The following is a 24,618-nucleotide window of genomic DNA, read 5'->3' as shown; positions in this document are numbered from 1 at the left end:
TCCGTTGTTTTTCCTGGTATCTGTTGTAGCCTCTTCCAGTTTGGGGGTTACAGCCCCGAGTGCTCCGATCACCACAGGTAGCACTGATGCCTTTACTTTCCAGCTCTTCCTTGAGCCCCTGGTATTTCTCTAGTTTCTCGTGTTCCTTTTTCCTGATATTACCATCGCTTGGTATTGCGATGTCCACCACCACTGACTGTTGGTTCACCATCACCATCCTGTCAGTCTGTATCTGGAAGTCCCACAGGATCTTAGCTCGGTCATTCTCCACAACCTTTGGAGGTGTTTCCCACCTTGATCCTGGGGTCTCCAGCCCGTACTCTGCACAGATGTTTCTGTACACTATGCCCACCACTTGGTTATGTATGCTTTCCCTGCCAGCATCTTACACCCTGCAGTTCTGTCTCAGGAGCCTCTTTGCACAGTCTACACTGTGGGTCTTGTCTGGTGGATCCGGGCCTCTATTGCTCAAGTGCCCAGGGCCTGCTCCTGAGCAGCCAGGATCAGTGCCTCTGTGCTGTCCTTCAGACCAGCCCTCTAAAGCCACTGGTAGGATTTCTTGATATCAGCCACTTCAGTTATGTTCTGGTGGTAGGGGTTTGTCCTGCCATGATGGTCCCTTCAGCACCTCTTCCTCTGGACCCCAGTGTCTGAGACATTCTCTCAGCTCCTCATCTGTCGGGGCCTTGTCCTTGATGTACTCGAGGAGCTTGGATGTTTCATCCTGGACAGTGGTTCACACACACACACACACGGCCTCCTTCCTTCCGGCTTGCGTACAGTCTCAAGGTGCTGGAACTCTCCATGCATGGGCAGGAGCTTTCGTCTTAACATCTGTATCTCCTCCTTTGGCCAGCTTACAGTTACTGCAGGGTATAGCTACTGATTGCCTGCGCCTTGTTCTTGCCATTGAGCTGGCTTCTTAGGACTTGCCTCACTCTTTGCAGGTCGTAGCCTTGTGGGATACCAAGGTACTTGTAACTGTCCTCAACATCTGCTATTGTTCCCTCTGGGAGTGAGACCCCCCTCTGTGTGGACTACCTTCCCTCTCTTTGTCACCATCCTGCTACATTTCTCAAGCCTGAATGACATCCCAATGTCTGTACTGTAGATCAGTGAGTCAATGTCTCGCTCACTCTTAGCGTACAGCTTGATGTCATCCATGTAGAGGAGGTGACTGATGGTGGCCCCATTTCTGAGTCGGTATCCATAGCCAGTGCTATGATTTGGCTGAGGGGGTTCAGACCTATGCAGAACAGCAGTGGGGACAGTGAGTCTGATTGCCACATTTGATGGACACTTGTGCAAGTGGCTTGCCATTGGTTTTCCACAACCGCATCAAGTTTGCAATGCTGATATTGTACAGCTCCAAGCACTCAGTGATCCGTGTGTGTGGCATCGAGTCATAGGCTTTCTTGTAATCAATCCAGGCAGTGCACCAGGAGTTGGTATATAATATATATATATATGATTTTATATATAGCATGCATATTTTATATATATAAAATATATATAAAGTATCACATTAGAATATTTAAAGGTCCTATATTACGTAAAATTGCCTCTCATGATCTTTAAGCCATGTTATAATGTTGTTTATTATTATTTTGTCTACATCTCCGTTCCACCTTGTGATGTTGTGTAGCTTAGTAGATTTGGGCTTATAACGGCTACCTTTCACCTTTTGTTCAGTGTAGGTTGGCATTTCCAGGTCTGAAATTATCCAAATGATTCTAGGGAAGGTGTATGGAGTTTAAAAACACAGTGGAGCACTTTCTGTATTACCGCATGACATCACAAGGTAGAACAGAGTATTTTCTGTTTGAGAGGAACTCAGCTTAAATATGCAGGGTTTGTGTGATTGAAACAAAACACTCCAGGTATGTTTGTGATGAGGAAACAACATGACTTTCAGATGATTTATTTATTTGTAGGACTGTTAGTTTCAGGCAAATTTTTTCTTCCATTCTATTCTAAGTTTTCCCTATTCCCTATTCAAAAGAGATAATGTTATAATAAAATCTCTCTACTGTGCGAATGCCAAATGTAGACGGCTAAAGGACATTGTTATCAGGTTTTACTCATGATAAGAACCCACAGAGACACAGGTAATTTTATTTTCTCTGCTGCATTCACACATTTTGGTCCCATTTCTACCATTTTCCCACCGCAAATAAGCCCTATAAATGAAAAAAAGATAAAATTACTGCTTTCAGATAGGGCTCCAAGCAATGATTATTTTAGTATATGACTAGTCAAAGGAGTATTTCTGTGGTACTTTGAAATGTTTTTATTTTTACAAAAAGGTTAAATGTGGTGGTTGAAGGTTTTCTAATGGTGGTTTTATTGATGAAAATCCAAAATTGTTTACTTGTTTTGACATTTTGATTTAAAGGTCCAATATTATGCGGGATTGATTCTAAATTTTAAGGCATATTATAATCTTGTTACTGCATCAAAAACATACCTGGAGGTGTTTTGTTCCATTTACACATGTTTGAGTAACCCTGTACTATTAGTCTGTATACATTTCCAAAGCTCAAAGTGCTCTGTTCTACTTTGTGATGTCATGAAGTGGTAGTTTCCAAGTTAACAGCTACATTTTACCTTCAGTCTGTAATATGGACCCTTTAATAAATCTACTGTTTTTGTTATAAAATCGTAATTGTTAATGATTACAATTACAATTTTTTTCAACTCATAACTAATCGTGATTATTCCAATTAATCGTTAGACTTGGACTGAGACAAATTTTATTGACCACAAGGGACTTGAACACAGTAGCACACACATCACAATATATTATAATAACAAAAAGAAAAAATATAAATGATAATAAAAAATTCTAAATAAGTCTTAGAAATAGCAGGAGACTGTGTCATATAAGGCGTTGCAGTCTTTCAGATTCATTTAATTTTTGTCTTTTGTAGGAATGATCGTATGTTCCGGTGTGTGGCTGAGGGCTGTGGGAAGAGCTTCTATGTTCTTCAGAGGCTCCAGGTTCACATGAGGACTCACAATGGAGACAAACCCTTCATCTGTAAAGAGAAAAACTGTGGCAAGAAGTTCACTACTGCGGGGAACTTGAAGAACCACAAACGCATCCACACAGGTCAGTCAAAATATCTTCTATATCGACTTATCGTTCAGAAAATTATAGATGTAGCAATCATTTTTGGGGGTTAATATTTATTGTTTTGTAATATGTATTTTTACCAGTGGTGGAAGAAGTACTCGGTTTTGTTACTTAAATAAAAGTACAGATACCAGAGCAAAAAAAAACAAAAAAACACTCAAGTAAAATAAAAGTATCACCTTAAGTATTAAAGTACCTGTAAAATTGTGCTCAAAGAATAAAAAGTAAAATTATTCCACACCGATTCTGAGGTCTTAAAATTGTATCAAAATCAATGTGAAGCCTTTTGTTTTTTGTCTTGCTGTTTTTATTTGTATTTTTGTGTTAAAAATAAACTCTCAGGCTTTTTAGCAGATTTCACAATCTTAAAAAATACATTTGCTTTTTTACTCCTGTTCAAAAATGTGAATGTGAAAAAGCGAAGTAAAAGTAAAAATTATCCACTTTAAAATCTACTCAAGTAAAGTACCGATACCTAAAATATATACTTAAGTACGTACCTTGCAAATACTACTTTTACTGTTACGTTCCGCCACTGATTTTTACTAATGGGACTTTGTTATTTTTCTGTGAAACAATAAGATCTGAGCTGTAGGGCTGAATAATAAACTTAACTACTAGTGTTTAGAATTGCATTTAGAATTATTTCTTGGGATATTGCTACTTTAGGATGATTGTTTTAGGGGCATAAATTAGTTTAAATATTATTGTTTACTGCCTGTATATTCCTCAACTGTATGTTGTACTTCAAAATTACAAACAGAAAAGGGGAGAAGGGAGGAGGGGGCACAAACACATAGACAGAGATGCGTAGTACTCAGTTACATTTATTTTAAGTATATTTATTTTAGTAACTTTTAACTTTTTCTATTATTATATGTGTAGGAATAGTTTTGAAACCTCATACTTTTACCCCTACATAAGTCATGTATTTTACAGTGTCATGGTAAAGTTACTCTTCCCCAGAGGTGGACAGTACTCAGAACATTTTGTTTCTTTCACCACTTCTTCAGATATGATTTAGTTTTTCAGTTTCGTCAATCTTTTGAAAACGCCATATTTTACTAGATGGTGTGCTATGAAAGAAGTGCTCTTACTTTTGTCTAGTTCTTTGCTAAAACGTTTTGCAGTCGGGCTTTAATTTCAAATAATAGGTCAGGTGTTACATCATCAGACAATTATGGAAGTGAATCGAAAAGAGTGTATTCAACTCATCAAAACTTTAAAACCTATTTTAATTATACAGTGATTTTCTGATGGGTTTGTGTTTTGTATTTCAGGAGAGAAGCCTTTTCTGTGCGAGGCAGACGGCTGTGGGCGCTCCTTTGCTGAGTATTCGAGTCTCCGCAAACACATGCTGGTTCATTCAGGTGAGAGGACGGACCACGCAGCTGTTCAGTTCAGTATAGATTTGTCTAAATGTTCATTTTTTATTTTTCATCAGGGGAGAAGCCTCATCTGTGTGGGATCTGCGGGAAGACATTCTCTCAGTCCGGAAGCAGAAACGTTCACATGAGGAAACGCCACGGAGAGGAAAGTGTCAGCCACGAACCACGAGACACAGGTCTAAACTTCACACTAAACTTACACATTAAAGGGACAGTCTGGAATTTTGGACATAGTACCTCAATTCCTTGTGATCCAGAGTGTTGGAGACGTGGGGAGACTCTTTTTAAAATATTCCATCCAGTCCTTGTATTTGCAGAGGTCGCTGTTATTAGGCTAGTGCATGTCAATGGCCATAGTTAGTCCAGTTCAAATTCCAGAGTATCCCTTTAAAGCTGCACTGTGTAACTTTTCTGGTATGACAAGACTTCCCAAGTCTTTGTCCCCATAGAGATGCTGTTATTTTTTCTGGAATGTTCCACAGTATGACATCTATCTTGCATTTATTCAATTACACATGTTTGATAACAGATACAAAACATGCATTCTTACTATGAGCGGGGTTTCTTCTCCACAGATCTGACATGTAACTTGGCCTGGTGGTGTCACTTGCTTGTCTCAGTAGAATGGTTACATTTAATGCCATACTGTGGAACATTCCAGGCAAAGCAATTACATTCCCAAAGTTAATGTTAAAAATGTAATTACTGACACTTTGACATTTCGCTGGGGGTGTTCTACGTGTATCTCTATAGTGGAATGTTCACAGCAATTACTATGGAGACACAATGCATGCCAAAAAGTTTTTACATTGCCTGAAAATTCAAGAAAAATATACTAAATTGATTTAAACAGCACATTTTCAGGAGCCTGTGATCGATACGAGTGTTCATGGTCCAAAAAGGAGAGAGCGTAGTGCCTTCAGTTAGCATCACACTCTCAGGGAATATTGGGATAATAATGAAAATATCAATAACTGCACTTTTATTTAGCCTATTATATCTAAATCCAGTCCACATGATCCATTTTTAGGCCCTGACCCTCTGTTTGAGAACCAGGCTTTTGTAGCTGTGGGCTGTTATGCCGTTTTAATTCATTGAAAATATGGCTTCCAGCTGTTCACGTTATTAAAAATGTGCATAGAAATACGCTTAGCTTCAGTAACATTTAAAGACAGACCATGAATTATTAATGGGTTTCTGTACTTAAAAATTTATCAGTCAAATTTTTTATTCTTTGGGGCACAGTGAGGAATCATATTAAATTAAAATGTGTGAAAGTGTCTTAAATATGCTCTGAACAGGCTCACATTGGCTTTCAACAAATTACTGAGTATAGAGAATTCAGAGAGCGCAAAGGTTCGTCTAATATATCACAACATTTTATGGACCATTACTGATACTCCTAACTGAAGTACAGCGTTATAATTATTCCCATGGAGATAAGAAGTTGGCACAGAGTTACAGGTCTGATCTGTGGAGGAGAGGCATTTCCACAGTCACAGAAAGAGTGCATGTTTTTCAAGGTCATTTTTTACTATTTCCAAGTGAACTCAGTAACCCACTCAGACGCAGGGAGAAACTTGCAAACTCCTCACAGAAATATCTGGTCAGCTTTGGTAAAATTTCCCGTATTTCCAAATTCTGCTTTGGGCTTTATAATTTCATAGCTCAAGTTCAACAATGCTCAAGGGCTTTATTCCCTGATCTATGTTATAATATTGTTTCCTCATCAAAAACATATCTAGTTCTTCTCTCAAAGCTCAAAATGCTCTGTTTTGTGGTGTCATGTGGTAATACAGGAAATGCTCCAGTGTGTTTTTGAACTCCATACACCTTCACTAGAATCATATGGATAATTTCAGCCCTGGAATTGCTCATTTCTACTGAACCAAATCTAAAAAGGAGCTGTTAAGTTGAAAACTACTGCTTCATAACATTCACAAGGTGGAACAGAACAGTTTGAGCTGAGAGGATGTAGACAAATAATACAGGATTACTCAAACACAACTCCAGGAATGTTTTTGAGGTGGTAACAACATTGGAACACAACTTTAAGCTCACTAGAGTCAATTTTGCATAATAGAGGACCTTTAATATTTTCTTTAACTGATAATTTGACTCCTAATAACACTCAGACTCCTAGTATAAAACTCAAATCTTATGTTGCTTCCAGGCGAGGCGCTGACACAGAGCAGTTTACTGGAGGTTGATGGTGAAAACACAGACGGGATGGTCTCCATGACGACGGCCGTGGAACCAATGAACCTTCACCACGCCATGCTCAGGGCTCCAGGTACGCTAGGTCTTATTACTGGCATTTAAAAAGGGAATATACCTGTTTTTTCATGTCATAAAGTATCATTTGTCTTACCCCAGTATATATATATTAAAGCACCTCCTAACACAAAGATTAAGTCAGCTAAGCAAGTTCTTTCTGGTCAGATAACTCAGATTAAAGTCTAACAAAGCCTCAGACAGAGCAGGGCCTCCAGTTAGCATCACACCCTCGAAGAATGTGGATGACATCAGCTGCTCTTTACGTTGACATTTTGAAAACATGTGAACGTTTGTGTCATTTTCAAATAATTTGCCATAAAATGCACATTATTCTTAACATTTGTCTGCCTGATGTTTGAATCCTGGAACATCTTCTCAGCAGAATTGTCACCACTTATTTTTTATTACAGGCCATAAAGCTCTACAACCCTCCACTGGGCTGTAGAATATATTTGAGTTATCAGCGATTTAAAGACAAGAACATGAACTGTGAGGGAAATTTATAATATTCTACAAAAGAGGGTAGCTTAAGGACACTTTGGCTTTGGTGGACAGAGGACGAATCACCTCCACTATGCAGCAAACTTTAATGTTAGTAGATATGGTCAAGTATGCTTACTTTTTAAATCCTATATTACACATAATTTATTCTTGTGATCTTTTAGCTGTGTTAGAATGTTGTAACGCCATCCAAAACATATCTGGAGTTGTGTTTTGTTTCACTCACACATGTTTGAGTAATCCTTTATTATTAGTCTGGCTTCATCTTTAAAGCTCAAAATGTTCTGTTCCACCTTGTGTCATCAAGCGGTAGTTTCCAAGTTTAACAGCTCCTTTTACCTTTTGTTCAGTCGAGTTTGGCAATTTCAGGGCACCAATTAATGTTGGGCACAGATATTTTATATCAGGTGAACATTTTTGTGTCTTACACCGCTTTAGTGATAATTTTGTTTTTCTAATGTTTGTGGTCTGTCCATTGAAAATACCAGATTTGTGCATTAAAGCCACACTGTGTAACTTTTTAGCAAAAAACATGCATCCTTACTCTGCAAACTCTACAAACTTGACTTTTATTTGGCCTGGAATAGGGCCACCTTCTGCTTGTTTCCATGGAAATATTGTCCCTATGCTATAATATTCCACACCATGACAAAACTTGTGTCCCTCTATCATGGTACGGAGCAATGTATGGTTCAAGTTTTTATTTCCATGGAGTCATGCAGGTGAAGCATTACCACGAGAATGTTGCATACTGTACTGTAATGAACCTTTAACTTATGTTATTCCTACTGTTATTCTTACTGAAGTAGAATAAATACTTATACTTATGTATTGGGTCAAGCAGGCAAATTATTTAAAAATATTTATAAGTTGAGTGATTAGACTCTTGAGTAATATTAAAGTAACAGTACTATAACTTGTAAACAGTTTTGCTCACTCTCTCCACCTCTAATAAAGTGGTACTTATGTTTTGTTCTTTTGTCCAGGTTCATCAGACTCCGTGGTGGTCCTCTCTCAGCCTCACGACCTTGTTTCCATGACGACAGATGCACATTCGTACGACGAGGACGTGGTCACGCTACTTTAGCTTACAAAAAAAATAACAAAAACACAAACTGCACAAATGTAGATACATGTAATTAGTAGTACAATAATAATGCTTTTATTTTGTCAAGTACAAATAGTTTTTACAAATAGCCATTTCCTTCCAAAGAAATCCAACACGGGTTAAAAAGTCTCTATAAATATAAGAACCATGCATCGTTTTGTGCTTCACTGTTGTAACCGAAGAGGTAAGACTGAATTATGTGCCATGTCGGCCATCTTGTCATCATTAAAGGTGCACTGTGCAACTTTTCTGGTGGAGGGTCCTACATCTGCTCGTCTCCATGGAAATGTTTTTGCTTTGCCTAGAATATTCCATGGTGTGACTTTAAACATATCCATCTAGTGTTTATTCATTACAGATGTTTCTATTGTTCAAAAATACAATAATTCCTTCTGTGAATAGGGACAACACTCCACAGATCTGAACTGCTGTAACCTGTTTGTCTTCCTCGTGATAGATACGGGTTCAGTCTATATTGTGGAACATTCTAGATAAAGCAGTAACATTTCCATGGAGACATCAAATGGCAGACCCTCCACCAGAAAAGTTACACAGTGCACCTTTAAAACGCTTGTTACTACAAAAAATGAAAATGTACATTGGTTAAAATTACTAATTCAAAAAAAGGCGATGTACCTGATTTCTTCCCAAGTATTGAGCAAAATTTGTCTTGCACCAGTATAGATATATTGTATAAGCAGCTCTTGGAGTCAGAATAAGTCTTCTGTGCGGCATCTGCATTATAAAACGTTGTATTGTCAGATAATCAGGAAGTGCGTGGTTAGCATTACCTAGGCCTGTCACGATAATAACCATATTGATTTATCGTTCAATGTATGATCACTGGAACAATATATTTTGGGGCTCAATATTTATCGTGTGTACCATTTCTTTGCAGAAGTTGGGAAGCTTTTTGTTATTTTTTTTGTAATAGGGTGAGATTTAAACTGGAGAGAGTAGAATACATAACTTCTGTGACTAATTATTTGTTCATTCTGCTGTTAATTTGTTGCAGCTCAGACCTTTTAATGATACAGACTATTTAAAAATGTTTTACTGGGATCATCTTGCTTTGTTTTTGTGTCCGTGGCATAAAGTAGTTTCAGTATTATCATTTTCTGTTATAATCTAATATATCGTGCTTCAACATGTGTTATCGTGACAAGCCTAGCATTACCGTGACTCAGTTCTGGTCTCTCAGAGTTGTGAAAAGCACTTATAAACTCGTCATGGTGAATAATTAGGATGCTCAGAATGCATAAGGTAATTGAGGAGTAACTTTGGACCACTGCAAACTGTTTAAAATGAACTAGTTCCGTTTTTAAGATGGGAAAAATCTGGTACAACTGATTGAATTTGAGTTTTGGTCAATGAAGAGTTAGTTTGAATGTTTAAATAATGAATCCTATGAAGCTTAGAATTTCCACAGCCAAATATATTTTAGTCTAAATTACCAAGTTAATAATTCCCTTTAATTCAGTATAGTATTACCTTAAAACCAGTTTCCTCAGATATTAACCAGTGTAGATTTTCATTTTTGTCATGTGCAATTTTCAGCTAAAATGTAACAGACCAGAGTACAGCACCAGAAAGACCGCAGTTATAAAATCACAAATATAATGTAACAGTGTCTGGTGAGAATAAAAAACATTACATTATTATTAGAGGTGGACGATTCATAGTCTTAGCCAGAGAATTTTTAAACTATAGTTTTTAAAAGAACAAAAATAACAATTGTCAAGAATAAGAACGGTTTAAAAAAAAAAAAACTCTTCAAAAACGGTTGAGAACATAAACTTACTGTACGATCTTCTAAATATGCACATCGAGTTGTTAAGTGCGATGTCACTTCTGGGTCCATCAGATGATTCAGAAAAATTTAAATGTATAAAATAAAGATGAAATTGTAAACAATTTGTGGTTAAATGTACACTTTAGAAAGGTAGCTGTCTCTTGTTTGAATATGGAACAAAAACAAAGCTTGAAATCAGCTGTGAAGTTTCTGGCCAGACCCGGAAGTGACGTCAAATCTCGAGAGTGATATTTCATGGTCATCTCATGTTCCTGTTATGGTTCATTCTTGGCTTCATTCATGTTTAGTGCGATAACTGAACTTTTACAGGGACATTTTAGCAGCACATTCCTGATGAACTGCAAAAATCTGCATCTTACTAATGTTTAATTATCAAGACTTAAAGAGAGAATTTTGTAACTTTTCACACCAAGTACCTATTTGACCTCTTGACTCGAATATCACCAGATCTAACCAGATTTAAAGTTGCACTAGGTAACTTTTTTTGCTGGACTGTCTGCCACTTGCTAGTCACCATGGAGATATTATTGCTTAGCCTGATGTTCCACTCTATGACATTAAACTCTCCACAGATCTGACCTGAATGTTAACTTCAACTTATCTATATTGAATTATCTTGTTGATATAGATGTATAAGCCATACTGAATGCCATATTTATTTCATGCAATGCAATAAAATCTCCAAGGAAAAAAGCAAGAGGCAGTCCCTCCACCAAAAAAGTTCCATAGTCCATTTAAATTAGACTAAGTAGGGTAAAATAGTTCTAAACAAAGGCTAACCCAAAGGAGGAAAAATATGCATAAAATAAAAATTCTAAATAAATTAAATAAAAGAACTAGAGAGAACTCCATGTACTACAGACTGAGAACCACGTATTTAGTCATTATTGCCTTCCCCGTGTGGATATTTAGTGTACATTACTTGATTCTGTTCACTGTTGAGCCTCAGACACAGGTTTCAGGGTTTGGGAGGGTCTCTTTTTGTCAGTGGAGCTTCTTCATGTTGTGGAGATGATCCAAAATGGCGCCCAAAGCCCAACTTGCCTCCACGTTTCTCACTTTCTTGGTCAACTGTGGCCACAAACAGACACCAAATCACTTAAATGCCTTTTGTATTTATTGAAATAAAAATATAACATACTAAAGAATGAAATGTCTTGTATTGGAGATTTATAGATTTAGATATAGGTAGTAGTTTTACCTTACCTGGAATGTTCCACAGTATGGCATTAATGTTTTATGTTGCAGCATATCGCCTATTCCAATTGAACCTCTCATCTCCATGGAGACAGCAGGCGACACAATCAGGCCAAGTTATATGTATGGTCACCATGCTCACAGAAATGTCTTTTTTTTTTTTCTTTTGCAATACAGCAACCATCTAATTGAATGGATAGTTAGTTTAATGCTGTACTGGGGAACATTCAAAGCAACAATATCACCTTGGAGACAAACAGGACCACTCTCCATTGGAAAAGAACATCTTGATTCACTTTTAAATTTGAACATCTATTGTAAAGCTTTAAATGAATAGCAGGTAGTCAGTTTAGTGACCACACCATCCTAACAGAAAAGTTAAAGGTGCACTTAGCTTGCCGACTCTCTTCAGAAAAGTTGCAGTCTCTATGGAGATGTTAATACCTTTGTTTATTGCCATATTATGGACAACTTATAAACTAATATATCTTGCATTTATTGATCTACAGGTGTTATTTGTTACTCAAAAATATCTTAAAAAACATCCATTCTTGCGCCTCTTCACAGACCTGTGAAGTTTGTGGAATATTCTAAGTACATCTCCGTGGAGACAAGCAGGAGACAGACCCTCCACCAGAAAAGTTCACAGTGCAGCTTTAAGTGTGTAGACGTCTCACCTGCAGCGCTGTGGTCTCCTTGAAGCCGAAGCCGTCTTTGAGCAGAGCGGTGATGTAGGTCAGGTCCATACAGAGGAAAGGACCACTTGGAGGGGACGAGCTCATCTTATTACAGACTGCAGACAGAAATGAGGCCATTAAGAAACATTGTTTTCATTTCATTCGTTTATTTCCACATTTGTAAACAGACAATCAGACATTTAAATAATTACTGTGATGTTGTTAATACAACAGTAATATTATAATGTTGTTACCTCATCAAAATCTGCCTGTGTTTTGTTTGATCCAGACATGTTTGCATAACCCTTTATTATGTCTACATCTCCAAAGCTCAAAATACTCACCATGTCATGTAGTGATTTAAATCAGCAGCTACTTTTCATCTTTTGTTCATTAGAGAGCGGCAATTCCAGGGCTAAAATTGTCCAAATGATTCTAGTGAAGTTATATGGAGTATAAAAACATAGTGGAGCATTTCCTGTATAATCACACATCATAAGATGGAACAGTGTTGTGTCTTAAACATGTGTGACTGAAACAAAACAACTCCTATGTGCAAAAGGTACAATGTTTACCTTAATGATCAATAACGTTTGTCTAAGTCTAGGTTAACACCCAGTTAACATGAATCTTTACTCATCTGAGTAACTTTTTAAATAAAATTGTAGATTTTAGTTATACTTTTATCCCTACCATTTCTAGGTATTGAAGTCTATTGTGTGAAGATAGATTTTGGGCATTATTTAATGTTTTGTCCTTCAAATAACTTAAAATTTTAAATCAGATGTTTCGTCCAGTCAGACAGTTACTCTTACTTGAGTAGTTTCCCCAAGAGAGACCAATCTATGCTTGAGTAATCATCTAAACTGCTCAAACAGAGATAAAAATTCAACTTCAACTTCTTTTAACGCATTATATATTCCTTTAGCGGTGAGTTTGAGTTTGCATTCAGCTCAGTGTTGTTCCAGTGGAAGATTGACTGCTGCCTCCTGTTTGAAACACTTCCTGAATCTTAATAGAACTGGACTGAATAAACTCTGCCCTGTGAGCACAGCCCTTGAACACTGCAAAAAACTCTGCTAACATGGGTTAAAATGATCAGACTAAACCAAAACTACCTAGACTAGATCAAGACCAAGCCCAGTCCACATCACGACTAAAATGGGGTAAATGTATCTTTTTATTTTAGGTATTTTATTTATTATTCATTAGTGATGGGACAAGATGCATGAATGAGATTGTGCACACGTGCTGAATATGCTCTTGTGTGATTTTTTCCCCCCATATTTTTACGTTTGGTTTGGATACAAAGTTAAGTACTGGCAAGATACATTTTTGGAGAAGCTGTAGTAACAGAAAGCAGTGCTACAGCAAAAATTGAATAAAATATGATAGATAATGTCAAAATCTCATCTTGTCTCGTTCTTGTAGATCCAATCTCGTGTCTCGTCCTGTGGAAATTGTATCTTGTCCCACACCTATTTATTAATTTATTAGAGCCCATTAAACAACATTTACATTTAAACAATTTAGAATATTTTGGGAAAAATAATTAAATAATTGGTTAAGGGTTCTCGTAAGTTGTTATCGTGACAGGCCTACTTCTCTATCTGAAATTATAACATTATCAATCTATTCCAGTAGTTTGCACAGTCCTACATGTCAACATCTGCAGGAGGGAAAAACATTCAAACTCACTCTCTTTTGCTTTTCTCTTGAAATCTCTGACCTCCAGTCTTCCTCCTTGGTCTCCATCTGTAACAGCATTAGAAAAACAGGTCATTTAAATACCACCTACACGCCTTCATTACAACAGGGCACCCTAATATTAGCATAGCCGACCTTTAAGCCTACTGTGGCAGACGGTTCTGTAAAACACCTATAGCTCATCAAAACCACACATAACAGCCATGAGTCATGGGCAGTGTTGAGTCACAAAAAAACATCCTGCTGGCACAATTATGAAAATGTATACACTGTAAAAATATACTCTGTAAAATGGATTGAATTCAGAATTTTGCTTTGACTTGCTTAAATCATTTCTCAAATCAATTTCTCAAGTCAACTTTTTTTGAGATGCAAACACAGATGCTTAGATGTTTAGACTTGAGCATATAACACTGTATATTAAAGGCACTGTACCCGATTTTTGCTCTTGAAATGTGAAAAACTAGTTAATTTTAAAACTGCAGTGGTCCAAAGTTATTCCCAACTTACCTTATGCATTTTGAGCATCTTAATTAATCACTGAAGACTTTACAAGTCATTTTCACAAGAGGGGAATTATGTCTTCATGCCAATGTGCACTTTGTGATTATCGCACAATAAAGCACTTTATAGTTATATGGAGACAGTACCTTTATCTGCTTACGAGCTGCTTCTACAATATATCTGTATTTTGTACCAGTTTGTATAAGTAAAAGTTGAAACATGAGACTTTCTGGGCCAACTATTGCAAGTATAGAGTCTTATTACATCAATTCATATGTCCAATCAACATTAGGATCCAATATCAGCTGAACCATATCATTGACAGATGCATCCCTAATCTAAATTACTCAAATCTACTCAAAACTTAATTCATATTCTGATTCAAGTCATTTTATCTCAGGTAGACCATTATTTTGTTGTAGAGAAAGGCACTAACCAATGAGTCCTGCATCTACTGCTCTGTCAAAGTAATAGGAGAAGGCGAAGAAGAGGCTGGATTCCTGGAGCTCGTGGGGCTGGTGTATGACCCCCTTCACAACCTTCTGCACCTCCAGGTAACAGGGCTTGTATCCAGACAGGCCTACAGAGACAAAACCATGAAAATGAACAAAAAACTGTTAAAAGTCATCTAAACTAAATAAAATTATTTGTATATTCATAGTTTTTGTTCAGTAGAGATTGGCAACTCCAGGTAATTTGAAGTATTGAGTTTAGTCAGTCTATGTCTAGGCATGTCACAATAATTATCAGTACTATATTCCCTAAACATTCAATTCATGACAGCTGGCGCAATCATTTTTGGAGAGTTAACATTTATTTTTTCTTTGTACTTCTGGGGAACTTAGTTATTTTTCCTGTTCTAGACTAGATTTGAGCTGTAGAGGGGTGATACACAGTAACCAACTACCGTACTAAATTGTTTTATTCTGCCATTTATTTATTGCAGACTGTGTGTCATATCAGGCCTAAGTCTAGGTCTAATATGCAATTTTAGTAAATAAAAAGTAGTTAAGACTATTCAGGTGAAGATGACTATTGATATTTAAGTTAATGAACATTACCTTCTGGATCTCCGCTCACTTGATAGGTCAGACCACCAAAGCTCCACTCATCTTTGAACTTCTTTGGCAAACAGGAACTTTTAAAAACTTGCCACTCCAACCCTAGAAGAACATATCATGAGACTCCTAATGTAAGTAGTTTTGACTAGATTGGATTTATTTATGTATTATTAGGACTTTGTTAGCACTTGCATTTGCTTCACAACTATTTTCCAAAGGTTGGAAAAATGGTCCTATATTCCACAAAATTGACTCTTGTGAGCTTTAAGCCATGTTATAATGTTGAGACCTCTTCAAAAACATACTGGAGTTGTGTTTTGTTTCATTCACCCTTTTATTATTAGTCTGTCTACATCTTCAAAGTCCAAAATGCTCTGTTCCACCTTGTAAGGTCATGAAGCAGTAGTTTCTAGGTTTTCAAGCTCCAACTAGCCAAGCTCATGCCATCTTGTGCCTCCGCTCAATTTAATTTCTCTCCAGCTACAAGGTCAGGAATCGGAATACACTTGACAGTTTGCAAGAACTCCGGGAGTTGTTAACAGTGCACCAGCCAATCAGCGAAGAACTGTGAAGCCGGCAATTACTTGGACACCACTGAGCGTTCCGGCACATTACATACGTCACAACCAAATAGCAGCGATTGGTTAAATAAAAAAAGTACCCGCCTACCGTTGAGCGAACGAATCCTAATGCTGCAAGGTCAACGGTTTCCATGAAGTGAAACTGGCTGATGAATCAGGCTAGCTCCACACAGCTACCTTTTGCCTTTAGTTCAGTAGACAATTCCAGGGCTGAAATCATCCAAACGATTCTAGTGAAGGTGTATGGCGTTTAAAACACAGTGGAGCATCCTGAATATGCAGTGTGTATGTGTTAAACATGTATGAATGAAACAAAACACAAATGCAGGTCTGTTTGTGATGAAGAAACAACATAATAACATAGATCTGAAGATAGTGTAATATATGCCATTTAAAAACCCCATAGAATTGATATTGCTTTTTCCTGTCTAGTCTGAGAGCCACATCACCTCATTCACACTAATGCATTTCTTTATGAACTGGAGAAAACAGTGTGTAACTTCTTGTACCTGTGGTTTTATGTATTAGTTTTTATGGAGCAGACTCAGTACCTTTTGCCCTCAGAGCTCCCAACGCTGCCAGCCTCGCCGCCATCAGCCCGTTTCCAAGGTAACTGCAGGAGGAATAAACAAGACGTCAAGATAAACCTATTATTATTATCATCTGATTTGAAAATGTCACTCTAATATAACGTTACACTGTAAAAAAGGGATTTTCTACAGGTGCTATCAAATAAAGTAGATGAAAGTGTCAGATTTTGCTCACAGTCAGAGCAGCCACAATGGGGTAGGCAGACCAGGGCCCCAAGCTACAAAAGACTTTCTCAACTAACTGAATTGGAAAAGTCACAGTTATAAAAAGCAATAGTTCCTGTTAAATATTAAAAGGTCATATATCACACAAAACTGAATCTGGAGTTGTGTTGTTTCATTCACACATGTCTGAGTAACCTTTTATTATTAGTTTATCTACCTTGCCAAAGCTAAAAATGTTCTACTCCACCTTTGTGATGTCATGAAGCTTATATGTAGCTTAAGTTAACAGCTACATTTTACATTTAGTTCAGTAGAGATGGGCAGTTCCAGGCCTGAAATTATCCAAATGATTTTAGTGCATGGAGTTTAAAACACAGTGGAGCACTTTCTGTATTAGTTCATGACATCACACACATTTTCAGATTGAGAAAAAACACAGCCTAAAAATTAAAAAAATTAAAAATTTACATGTTGATATCGCAATAAAACTCACCTGTGTGTGTATAACTCAAACGATGAATTGAAGATGTGAAATCTGGCAACGTAATCTGCACTTGGGACACTCTCAATGGTTTTCTAGAAGAGAAAGTAGAACGCTATGATCACAACCAATATGGGGTATTTCAGTCTGAACTACAAAAATGAAAACAATTTACCCGGAGTTTTGGCAGAAAAGTGATCTGTGTGGACCCCCCTCCCAGATCTAAGATTCCTACGGTCTTCTGATTTTGTGGAGATGACAAGTGACCTGAAAATATGACATCTTTAATCCAGAGCAGTGAAAATAATGAGGAAACTGCAGCCCCATTTTCATCAGACAGATCGTTTCCGAGACCTTAAACTACCAGTCAAAAGTTTGGAATCTCTCCATTTTATTATTTATTTTTTCTTACAACTTTCAACACTTTAAATGAAATCTACAAAGTCAGAAAAAAAGTTAAATAACTCTACTAAATATTTTTCAACAAGGCAAAGGATAGTTAATTGGAAGATTTAAATATAATATATACATACATTAGTTACTTAATGAGATGGTGTGTCTAAACTTTTGACTGGTAGAGTATTTCAAGTTATACTCCAGGAATAAATAGTTCAAGAGGGCAGATGATGTTTTATCATCACAACATACTGCCACACTGTGCGCTAAAAACTAATAACTAAAAATAACAGAGCAAAGTTGGCACAGTGGGCATAGGGGGTAGGGGAAACTGGAATTTTTGGTGTAATGGCGCCTTGATTGCAGGAGAATATACCTTAAATGACTAAAATAAGCATGAATCACTGAATTCTATCATGGTTTAAAGCTCTTAAAGGTGCAGCAACTTTTTGGTTGAGGGTCCGTCACTTTCTTGTTTCTATGGATATGTCATTGCTCTGCTTGGAATGTTCCACAGAATGGCATTACATAGCTGTACCTTACATTTATTAAATTTCAGGTGGTTTTATAGCTCAAAAATATCTAGAAAAGCAGGCGTTCTGACTGTAAGCGGGGTTGCTTCTCCATAGATCTGACCTGTAACTCGGTCTGGCTTGGTTTCCATGAAGATAGAAAGGTTTAATAATATACCGTGAAATATTCCATACAAAGCAATAACATCTCCATGGAGAAAAAGCATATGAGGGGGAGGCCCTCCACCGGAAAAGTTACACAATGAACCTTTAAATATGAAATTTGCATAATATGTCTCATTTAAAAGCTCAAATAATGAATAATATAGGATCGTTAACTGCCATTACAAAATTATTACTGTCCTGACCTGTTAAGAAGTTCATTGTTATCCACGCCAGGATTCCTACAAAACACAAAGAGATTTCACTTACAGTAATCACAAACTTTACTTTAGACATTACATCAGAATCTTGAGTAAACGCTGATCATTTCAAAACAAGCTAAAAATGCTGACAGACACAATTAAATAGAGATAATAATACTTATTGTAATCCTATCTGTAGCATGTTTTACCACATAATGAGAGCCTGTGGATGTGTCGACAACATTGTGGCGTGGTGTCATCACAGTTTAAAGGTATGTGCATAAAAAAACTGTAATCTGTGATGATAATTATGTATAAAGTAATGTGTCACACTGCATCTTAAAGGGGATGTTACCTTCATTTGTACCATCCATAATGCTGACGCTGTTGTCTGGGACCAAGAAAGGAGACTCGTCAAACACATGTTGAACCTAAGTTACACCAACATGGTTTAAGTGGCTTTAAATGCAAGTTACATTTAATATTTTAAATCCACAAACACATTAAAACAGATTCATACTGTTATCATGTCTAGACTAAATTAGTAACTTTTGAATCTAGTTGATTAGATAAAATGATTGGACTACAATTATATTTAGGAGAAAACATGGGCAAGCTTTGTAAAACTAGTTAACAAAACCAGAATTACAGAGAAAAATAACACCATAATTGAATGTATTTAGTAACATGCTTTTGTATTTTCAGTTACCTTAGAAGAAATTAGATCTTCTTTGGAATTTCAGACATTAAATGACCTGTTTTTTATATCATATAATTCATATATGTTCATATTTAAACACTGAATTTAATACACTGAGTTTAATAAAGTTTTTGTAATAATATTAAAGTAGTCAATATGCAGATTTTGTATGCATTTAAAAAAAAAAAAAAAGTGGGAAGTTGGTTAGTGTTTCAGCACAAGTACACAACAGCAGTCAATAAGAAATATGAAAGATAAACAATTATAGACCAAAAGAAAATAGACCTTGAATGTAACTTTCTAAAACTATATATTTGAATACTATTAAGATACTAAATGGGAGTAGAATAACAAATAAAACTATAAGGCTACAAGCTATGATGTAAAGTAGTAGCTCTAAAACTTTTCACCAAGTACCACCAAAGAAAAAGATTTGGCTTTCTAAGTACCACCAGATCTAAGCCAGGTCTAAGACAGGACTATTCCAAGTCTAATCTTGGGCTAAACCAAGTCTAAAAGTGGAGTGGACTGTATTTCAAAACAATATATTTTTATCAAAGAATTTGTGGAGTTTAAAAGGTATGCAACTGCTGGTGGAGGGTCCATCAAATGCTTTTCTCCATGGAGGCGTTATTGCTCCGTCTGAAATGTTTCACAGTGTGGCATTAAATCTTTCGACCATCATGGAGACCAAACCAGACCAAGTTATAGGTCAGATCTATGGAAATGCAACCCGTGCTCACAGTTAGAATGTCTATTTTTTTCTAGGTATTTTTGAGCTATAAAAGCACCTGTAATTGAATAAAACTAAAGTAGGCATATCCATAGTAATAAGAAGGTGAACCTGCAGTCTAGTCCATGTTCTTTTTAGACTATGGGGGGAGAGATCACTGTAGTCTCTTCTAATAATGGGAAACAATATGTACAGTACAGTATATGGACATAACGGTTTATCAGCTCCTGCCCCATCTGATAGAGGGACATGGGCACTTTCTAGTCTGCAAACAACTGTAATGGGAGCTAATTTGTGGATGCCCTCAGTAGATTGGCGTAATTAATTGCCTCTGGGAGTATATTTATTAGTTATTGTCAAAATACCCTAAAGCGTCACATTACACTCTTCACTCAGCCTCTTTTATATAATATCAGAACTCTTTGTAGCTGTATTACGGATGTATCTCTGGTTTATCCTCTCTCTGCTTATCTGCACTTCCCTTAAGAGTGGAAGCCAATGTGATACTAGCAATGATAAAAAACTGTGTAAATGAATGATGTTTTAAACATGGCTTTGCTTGGCAGCAGCAGAAAGCATTTACCAGTTAACTAACAAAGAAGTTGGCGTATATGGACATAGCTAACCCGCTAGCAGTCATGTTCCAAATTAGAAGGGAGCATGGGGCGCTTACGGCTCCATCGATGCCAGTTCCAATTCACTTTATATTGTAAAACCCATTGTCCCTCTCACTGTAACAGCTGGAGTAAGGTGCATCATTTTTGTCTTAAAATGTTCATAATAACTCACTGTACCATGATCCTGGGTTTTTTTATGTTGCTATATTGTTCATAAATCAAGATATGAACATTAATAACAGACAAATCTGGTTACCTCTTTCCCAGAGGTTGCTACTGCTAGCATTAGCAACAGGTCTGACTGACCACACTGCTAAGTGCCCTTTCCCTGCCAAAACAGCGGTGCAGTGCAGGATCAATGGGGCGTTACCTTCAACCACCTGGCTCCCGACTGACTGTTTAGTTGCTGTAATACATGGTCAGAATTCCAAATATGTTAGCTTCAATGAGCTTCATATGACTGGAGCTGAATGCTGTGGGTCAGTATGATCTTAACGCAAACTTGTTAGTCTTACATCCAAGACAAAACACTTCATAACTGATCAGTGCATTATTTTCAATAGGATGTAGTATTTTTTATAAACCCTTCAAAAGCTGCTAAATTGTAAGAACCCTACTTGAAGTGTTGTGTTGAGTGTCATTAAGTTTACCTGTTCTAAAAGAACGTGTGCTTTCTGTTGTGGCAGAAGTCTCAGTCCCGCTGTGGCTCTGAGCACCACTGGAGTTCTCTTCCACTCCACACGGGGCACTGTTCGTTTGGCCACTTTCAGCAGCATCCTCACTGTGTGTCCAGCCTGTGTAGACCATTTACAACATAGAAGTGGCAAAAATTACACAAATTTGGAATACTGATCTCAAATTGAGTAAATGTGACTAGGACTAATATTACCGCTTAATATAACTTTGCAAATTTGGCTAGTTTCAAGTTCACTCACCATTTCAGGAGAGTCGACATAGGCAGACAAACCAGGCTTTATAGACTGAAACATCTCATTGTCCAAAATAGGCATCTTATCTAAAAAAAAAAACAACAAAACTCTTGAATATCAATGAAATTGTGTATTAATCTTTCCACAGAGGAAATTACACAATAACTCATATATTACAACAGACTAACAAACATCAAAATGTAATACAATTTATAAATAATTCATATTATTAATGGAAAATCACTTTTTTAGCCAAAAAAATAAATAAATAAAAGCATGTTGTTTTTTCCCCATTTTGTCTTTGGTCATTGCACTGAAAAAAAAAAAAAAAGAAAAACTACTACATCCTTACTCTGAGCAAGCTTGCATCTCCATAAACCTGACTCTGACTTGGCCTTGAGGAGGGCCTATGCCTGCTTGTTTTCATGGAAATGTTATTCTTTTTGCTATAATCATAAAATGGAATAAAACATATCTATCTGAAAGGAGAATGTCCTAAAGCATGCATTGAAATTCTCCATTTCCTCCACAAAGTTACATATTGTAGCAAACGTTTGTGACAAACATATATTTTACCTGTGTCACTCTGTATAAAGGTGTAAACATGTATTCTCGTCCCTGTGCTCCCTGCGTCAAACATCACGGCGTAGCTGATGCGGCTGTGGTTGGCCGGTCTGCTGAGGCTGGGCAGGAGGCTGCTGATGCCGTGGGTTAGATCCAGGAGAGAGGACCCAGCCTGAGCTCCACTGTGCCCAGGGAGAGAGCAGAGGAGCAGGGGCAGGAGCACCACCGTGACTGCCTCCATCTTCACACCTCTGGAAGAGCAAGAGGCAGAACAACAACTGTCATTACACTAAGTACAGGTGTGATCACGTGATGTTGTAATGATGTAAACAGCCGACAATGCAAAAACGAGTATGTAGAAAGGCTAAGATATGACAAAAATGAATTATAATGAGTTTTTTTCATATTTTGTCATATTTATCAATTCTTTTACCTTTTGTCTAATTAAAAACTAATAAAAATGGCTTTCAGTGTTGATTTCTTGAACATAAACATTACAGACTTTTAATCTAGGACATTTAACAACAAAATTTTACAAAAAAATACTCAAATTTCTTCCTCCAAAGTCTGAACTCTGCTCTAAAGCTCTTAATGACAGATGGCTGGCTCTAGACCTGTCAATTAAAAACACCCAAGTTGCTCATTATCTTTTAAAGGTGACTGAATCTTGATCTTGATTAAAATTCAATTAATTGCCCTGGCTCAAGTAGGGGCAGTAATTGATGAGGAAACATTATCACACAGACCAGAAAATAGCATATGTTGGCTGACCAGATGTCCTTATTTACCTGTGTCAGTCCCAGTTGTGAGCCCTGATTTATTCAAAACCAGTGATTTGTCCCAGTTTTATACAAGAAATGTCCCGTGTCTGATAATTGCCAACAGTAAAATGAAGCATAAATTGTCATTTATTTAGGTAAAGCTACATAAAAATGACCAAAAGACAAAGAAAATGTGACTATACTGACACAAGTTAGTCATGATTGGGTAGAATAATTTTCCTTAACTACGCACTCGCTTCATAATTTTATTATTACCAACCACCCCAAATCGAGTGTGTTTTTTTATTTTGAAATTCTGGTCCCTAGAATAATATGGGGCATTTAAACATTATTTTTATAATAGACCAGATTTTCAAAATGATATAAAAAACTGTAAAATCCTTGGTTTGGGTTGGTTGGTAATAATAAAATTGTGAAACGAATGCGTAATTAAGGAAAATTAAGGAAATTTTGTACATTTTAAGCAGCTTTTCTGTATTTTACCTAAACAAATGACAATTTATGCCTCTCTTTACTGTTGGCAGGTGTCAAACTCGTCAAAAATAGGGACACCTGGGACATTTCCTGTGTAAAATTGGGACAAATCACAGGTTGTGGATAAATCTGCTGGGACAGAGGACACAGGGCTCAAATTGAGACTGTCCCGGGTAAATAGGGACGTCTGGTCACGTTAGAATAGCCAAATAGTTCTTACATACCAAAATACAGCACGTATGACAAATAATCTAATATTAACAAAGGAATATTAAGGTTCAGAGAAAACCCTGGAATGAAAAGTAGAGTAAGTTACCAACAATAAAGAAATCGGTGATCTCTACTTACTTGGCCTCACCCGCTAACGCTAGCTGCTGCTGAATGCTAGCGTTAACTTACATTTTACCGCACCTAATTGCTTGAACATGACTAAAGCACAACTGGCCCGTGTCAAATGTAATATAGACACGTGTACGGGGAAGTTTAGAGTTTTAAAAAATTGACTTGAAGACGGAGTGGACTCATAGATCCGTGATTGGACTGAGAATGTTGTTAATGAGCGCGTCACCGGTGCCGCAGCTGTAGCGTAATTACGTCAGTGCTGTTGATTTTTTATTTATTTATTTTTTTCCCAGATTTATTTTTTTTATAAACAAAAATAGCACTTTACAAAGGTACACTGTTCACATGAAAACAAAAATAATTGCATAGAAAAAAAAACATTCAAAAAAGACATGAGTGAGCTAGCAAAAAGTTTCAGGTCATTCTTCAAGTAAATCTTAAAAAATATATATATACTTAAAAAGTAAACATTTGTAAATAAAATGTTTACCTAAAAATTTATAAATTGTTGATTCGTTTATCGTTTATTACGTGATTACGTCAGTGTTGTTGATAGACGCCATGTTTCCGGGTTTCCGTGCGTGTGCGGTGTTCGCCCGGAGCTAAAGCTAAAAACAACGGTTTCTGAAAATGTTTAAAGGCCAAACGCTAAAGGAGGAGTATGAGGAGAAACCGTGTCTCCCGGTGAGTCCCGACGCCGGTCTGATCCATAGTGTGAAGCAGGAAATCATAGAAACTCCGCAGATTAAAGAGGAACCAGAGGAGCAGAGCATCAAACCAGAGGACGAACAGCAGCCCGTCTCACAGGAAAGCGTCTGTGTGAAGGCAGAAGAGCCCCCACTGCTTCAACCTAGAAAGACAGAGACACAGGGGGAGGACACCAGCACAGAGACACATTTACAAGTAAAGACTGAAGGAGACACGGGGCAATCCTCTGATACTGACAATGATGACAACTGGAAAGCGCCATTCAGCTGTTCAGATGCACAGATAGAGACAGAGGCTAATGGAAACCAGA

At 37.1% G+C, this 24,618-nt stretch overlaps 2 protein-coding genes across 3 annotated transcripts in view; one reads left to right on the top strand and one right to left on the bottom strand.

The window, feature by feature from the left end:
• Positions 1 to 22,255, top strand: part of znf410 (zinc finger protein 410) — a 31,074-nt gene extending 8,819 nt beyond the window's left edge. Inside the window, exons 8-15 of the mRNA XM_020933729.2 lie at positions 2,931 to 3,112; positions 4,417 to 4,506; positions 4,581 to 4,700; positions 6,698 to 6,817; positions 8,289 to 14,862; positions 15,396 to 15,500; positions 16,479 to 16,559; positions 22,089 to 22,255. Coding sequence (XP_020789388.1) covers positions 2,931 to 3,112; positions 4,417 to 4,506; positions 4,581 to 4,700; positions 6,698 to 6,817; positions 8,289 to 8,389 — 613 coding nt within the window. The 3' untranslated portion in view covers positions 8,390 to 14,862; positions 15,396 to 15,500; positions 16,479 to 16,559; positions 22,089 to 22,255. The remainder of the gene's footprint in view (positions 1 to 2,930; positions 3,113 to 4,416; positions 4,507 to 4,580; positions 4,701 to 6,697; positions 6,818 to 8,288; positions 14,863 to 15,395; positions 15,501 to 16,478; positions 16,560 to 22,088) is intronic.
• On the bottom strand, positions 8,442 to 24,219 carry LOC110168259 (ectonucleoside triphosphate diphosphohydrolase 5-like). 2 transcript variants are annotated; one of them, XM_055149787.1, is made up of 14 exons: positions 24,091 to 24,219; positions 22,015 to 22,253; positions 21,445 to 21,524; positions 21,160 to 21,303; positions 18,815 to 18,890; positions 18,463 to 18,498; positions 17,362 to 17,453; positions 17,199 to 17,281; positions 16,502 to 16,563; positions 15,370 to 15,471; positions 14,745 to 14,888; positions 13,796 to 13,852; positions 12,098 to 12,213; positions 8,442 to 11,294 (listed from the first exon to the last, which is right to left on the bottom strand). In XM_055149787.1, the coding sequence occupies exons 2-14, from the start codon at positions 22,241 to 22,243 to the stop codon at positions 11,208 to 11,210; spliced, it is 1,308 nt and encodes a 435-aa protein (XP_055005762.1). In that variant the 5' UTR covers positions 22,244 to 22,253; positions 24,091 to 24,219; the 3' UTR covers positions 8,442 to 11,207. The 2 variants fall into 2 exon arrangements, with proteins under 2 accessions (XP_055005762.1, XP_055005761.1); XM_055149786.1 differs by lacking the exon at positions 24,091 to 24,219 and adding an exon at positions 23,607 to 24,044.
• Positions 24,220 to 24,618: the final 399 nt, after the last annotated feature.

The sequence above is a fragment of the Boleophthalmus pectinirostris genome, unplaced genomic scaffold (genome assembly GCF_026225935.1).
Source record: "Boleophthalmus pectinirostris isolate CB_2022bp ecotype Guang Dong unplaced genomic scaffold, ASM2622593v1 HiC_scaffold_13, whole genome shotgun sequence".
Lineage (NCBI taxonomy): Eukaryota > Metazoa > Chordata > Actinopteri > Gobiiformes > Gobiidae > Boleophthalmus > Boleophthalmus pectinirostris.
The sequence above is the reverse complement of the archived record's forward strand: the minus strand, read 5'-3'. Positions and strand labels throughout refer to the sequence as shown.

What these genes read in the sequence shown, in the direction of transcription:
- LOC110168259 (XM_055149787.1), bottom strand. Translation starts at nt 22,243, where the DNA reads ATGGAGGCAGTCACGGTGGTGCTCCTGCCCCTGCTCCTCTGCTCTCTC. An exon ending in AGTAGATGCAGGACTCATTG is followed by an intron (nt 13,853 to 14,744) that starts GTTAGTGCCTTT and finishes ATGCTGTTACAG; the next exon opens with ATGGAGACCAAGGAGGAAGA. An exon ending in AGGAGACCACAGCGCTGCAG is followed by an intron (nt 11,295 to 12,097) that starts GTGAGACGTCTA and finishes TTGTGGCCACAG; the next exon opens with TTGACCAAGAAAGTGAGAAA.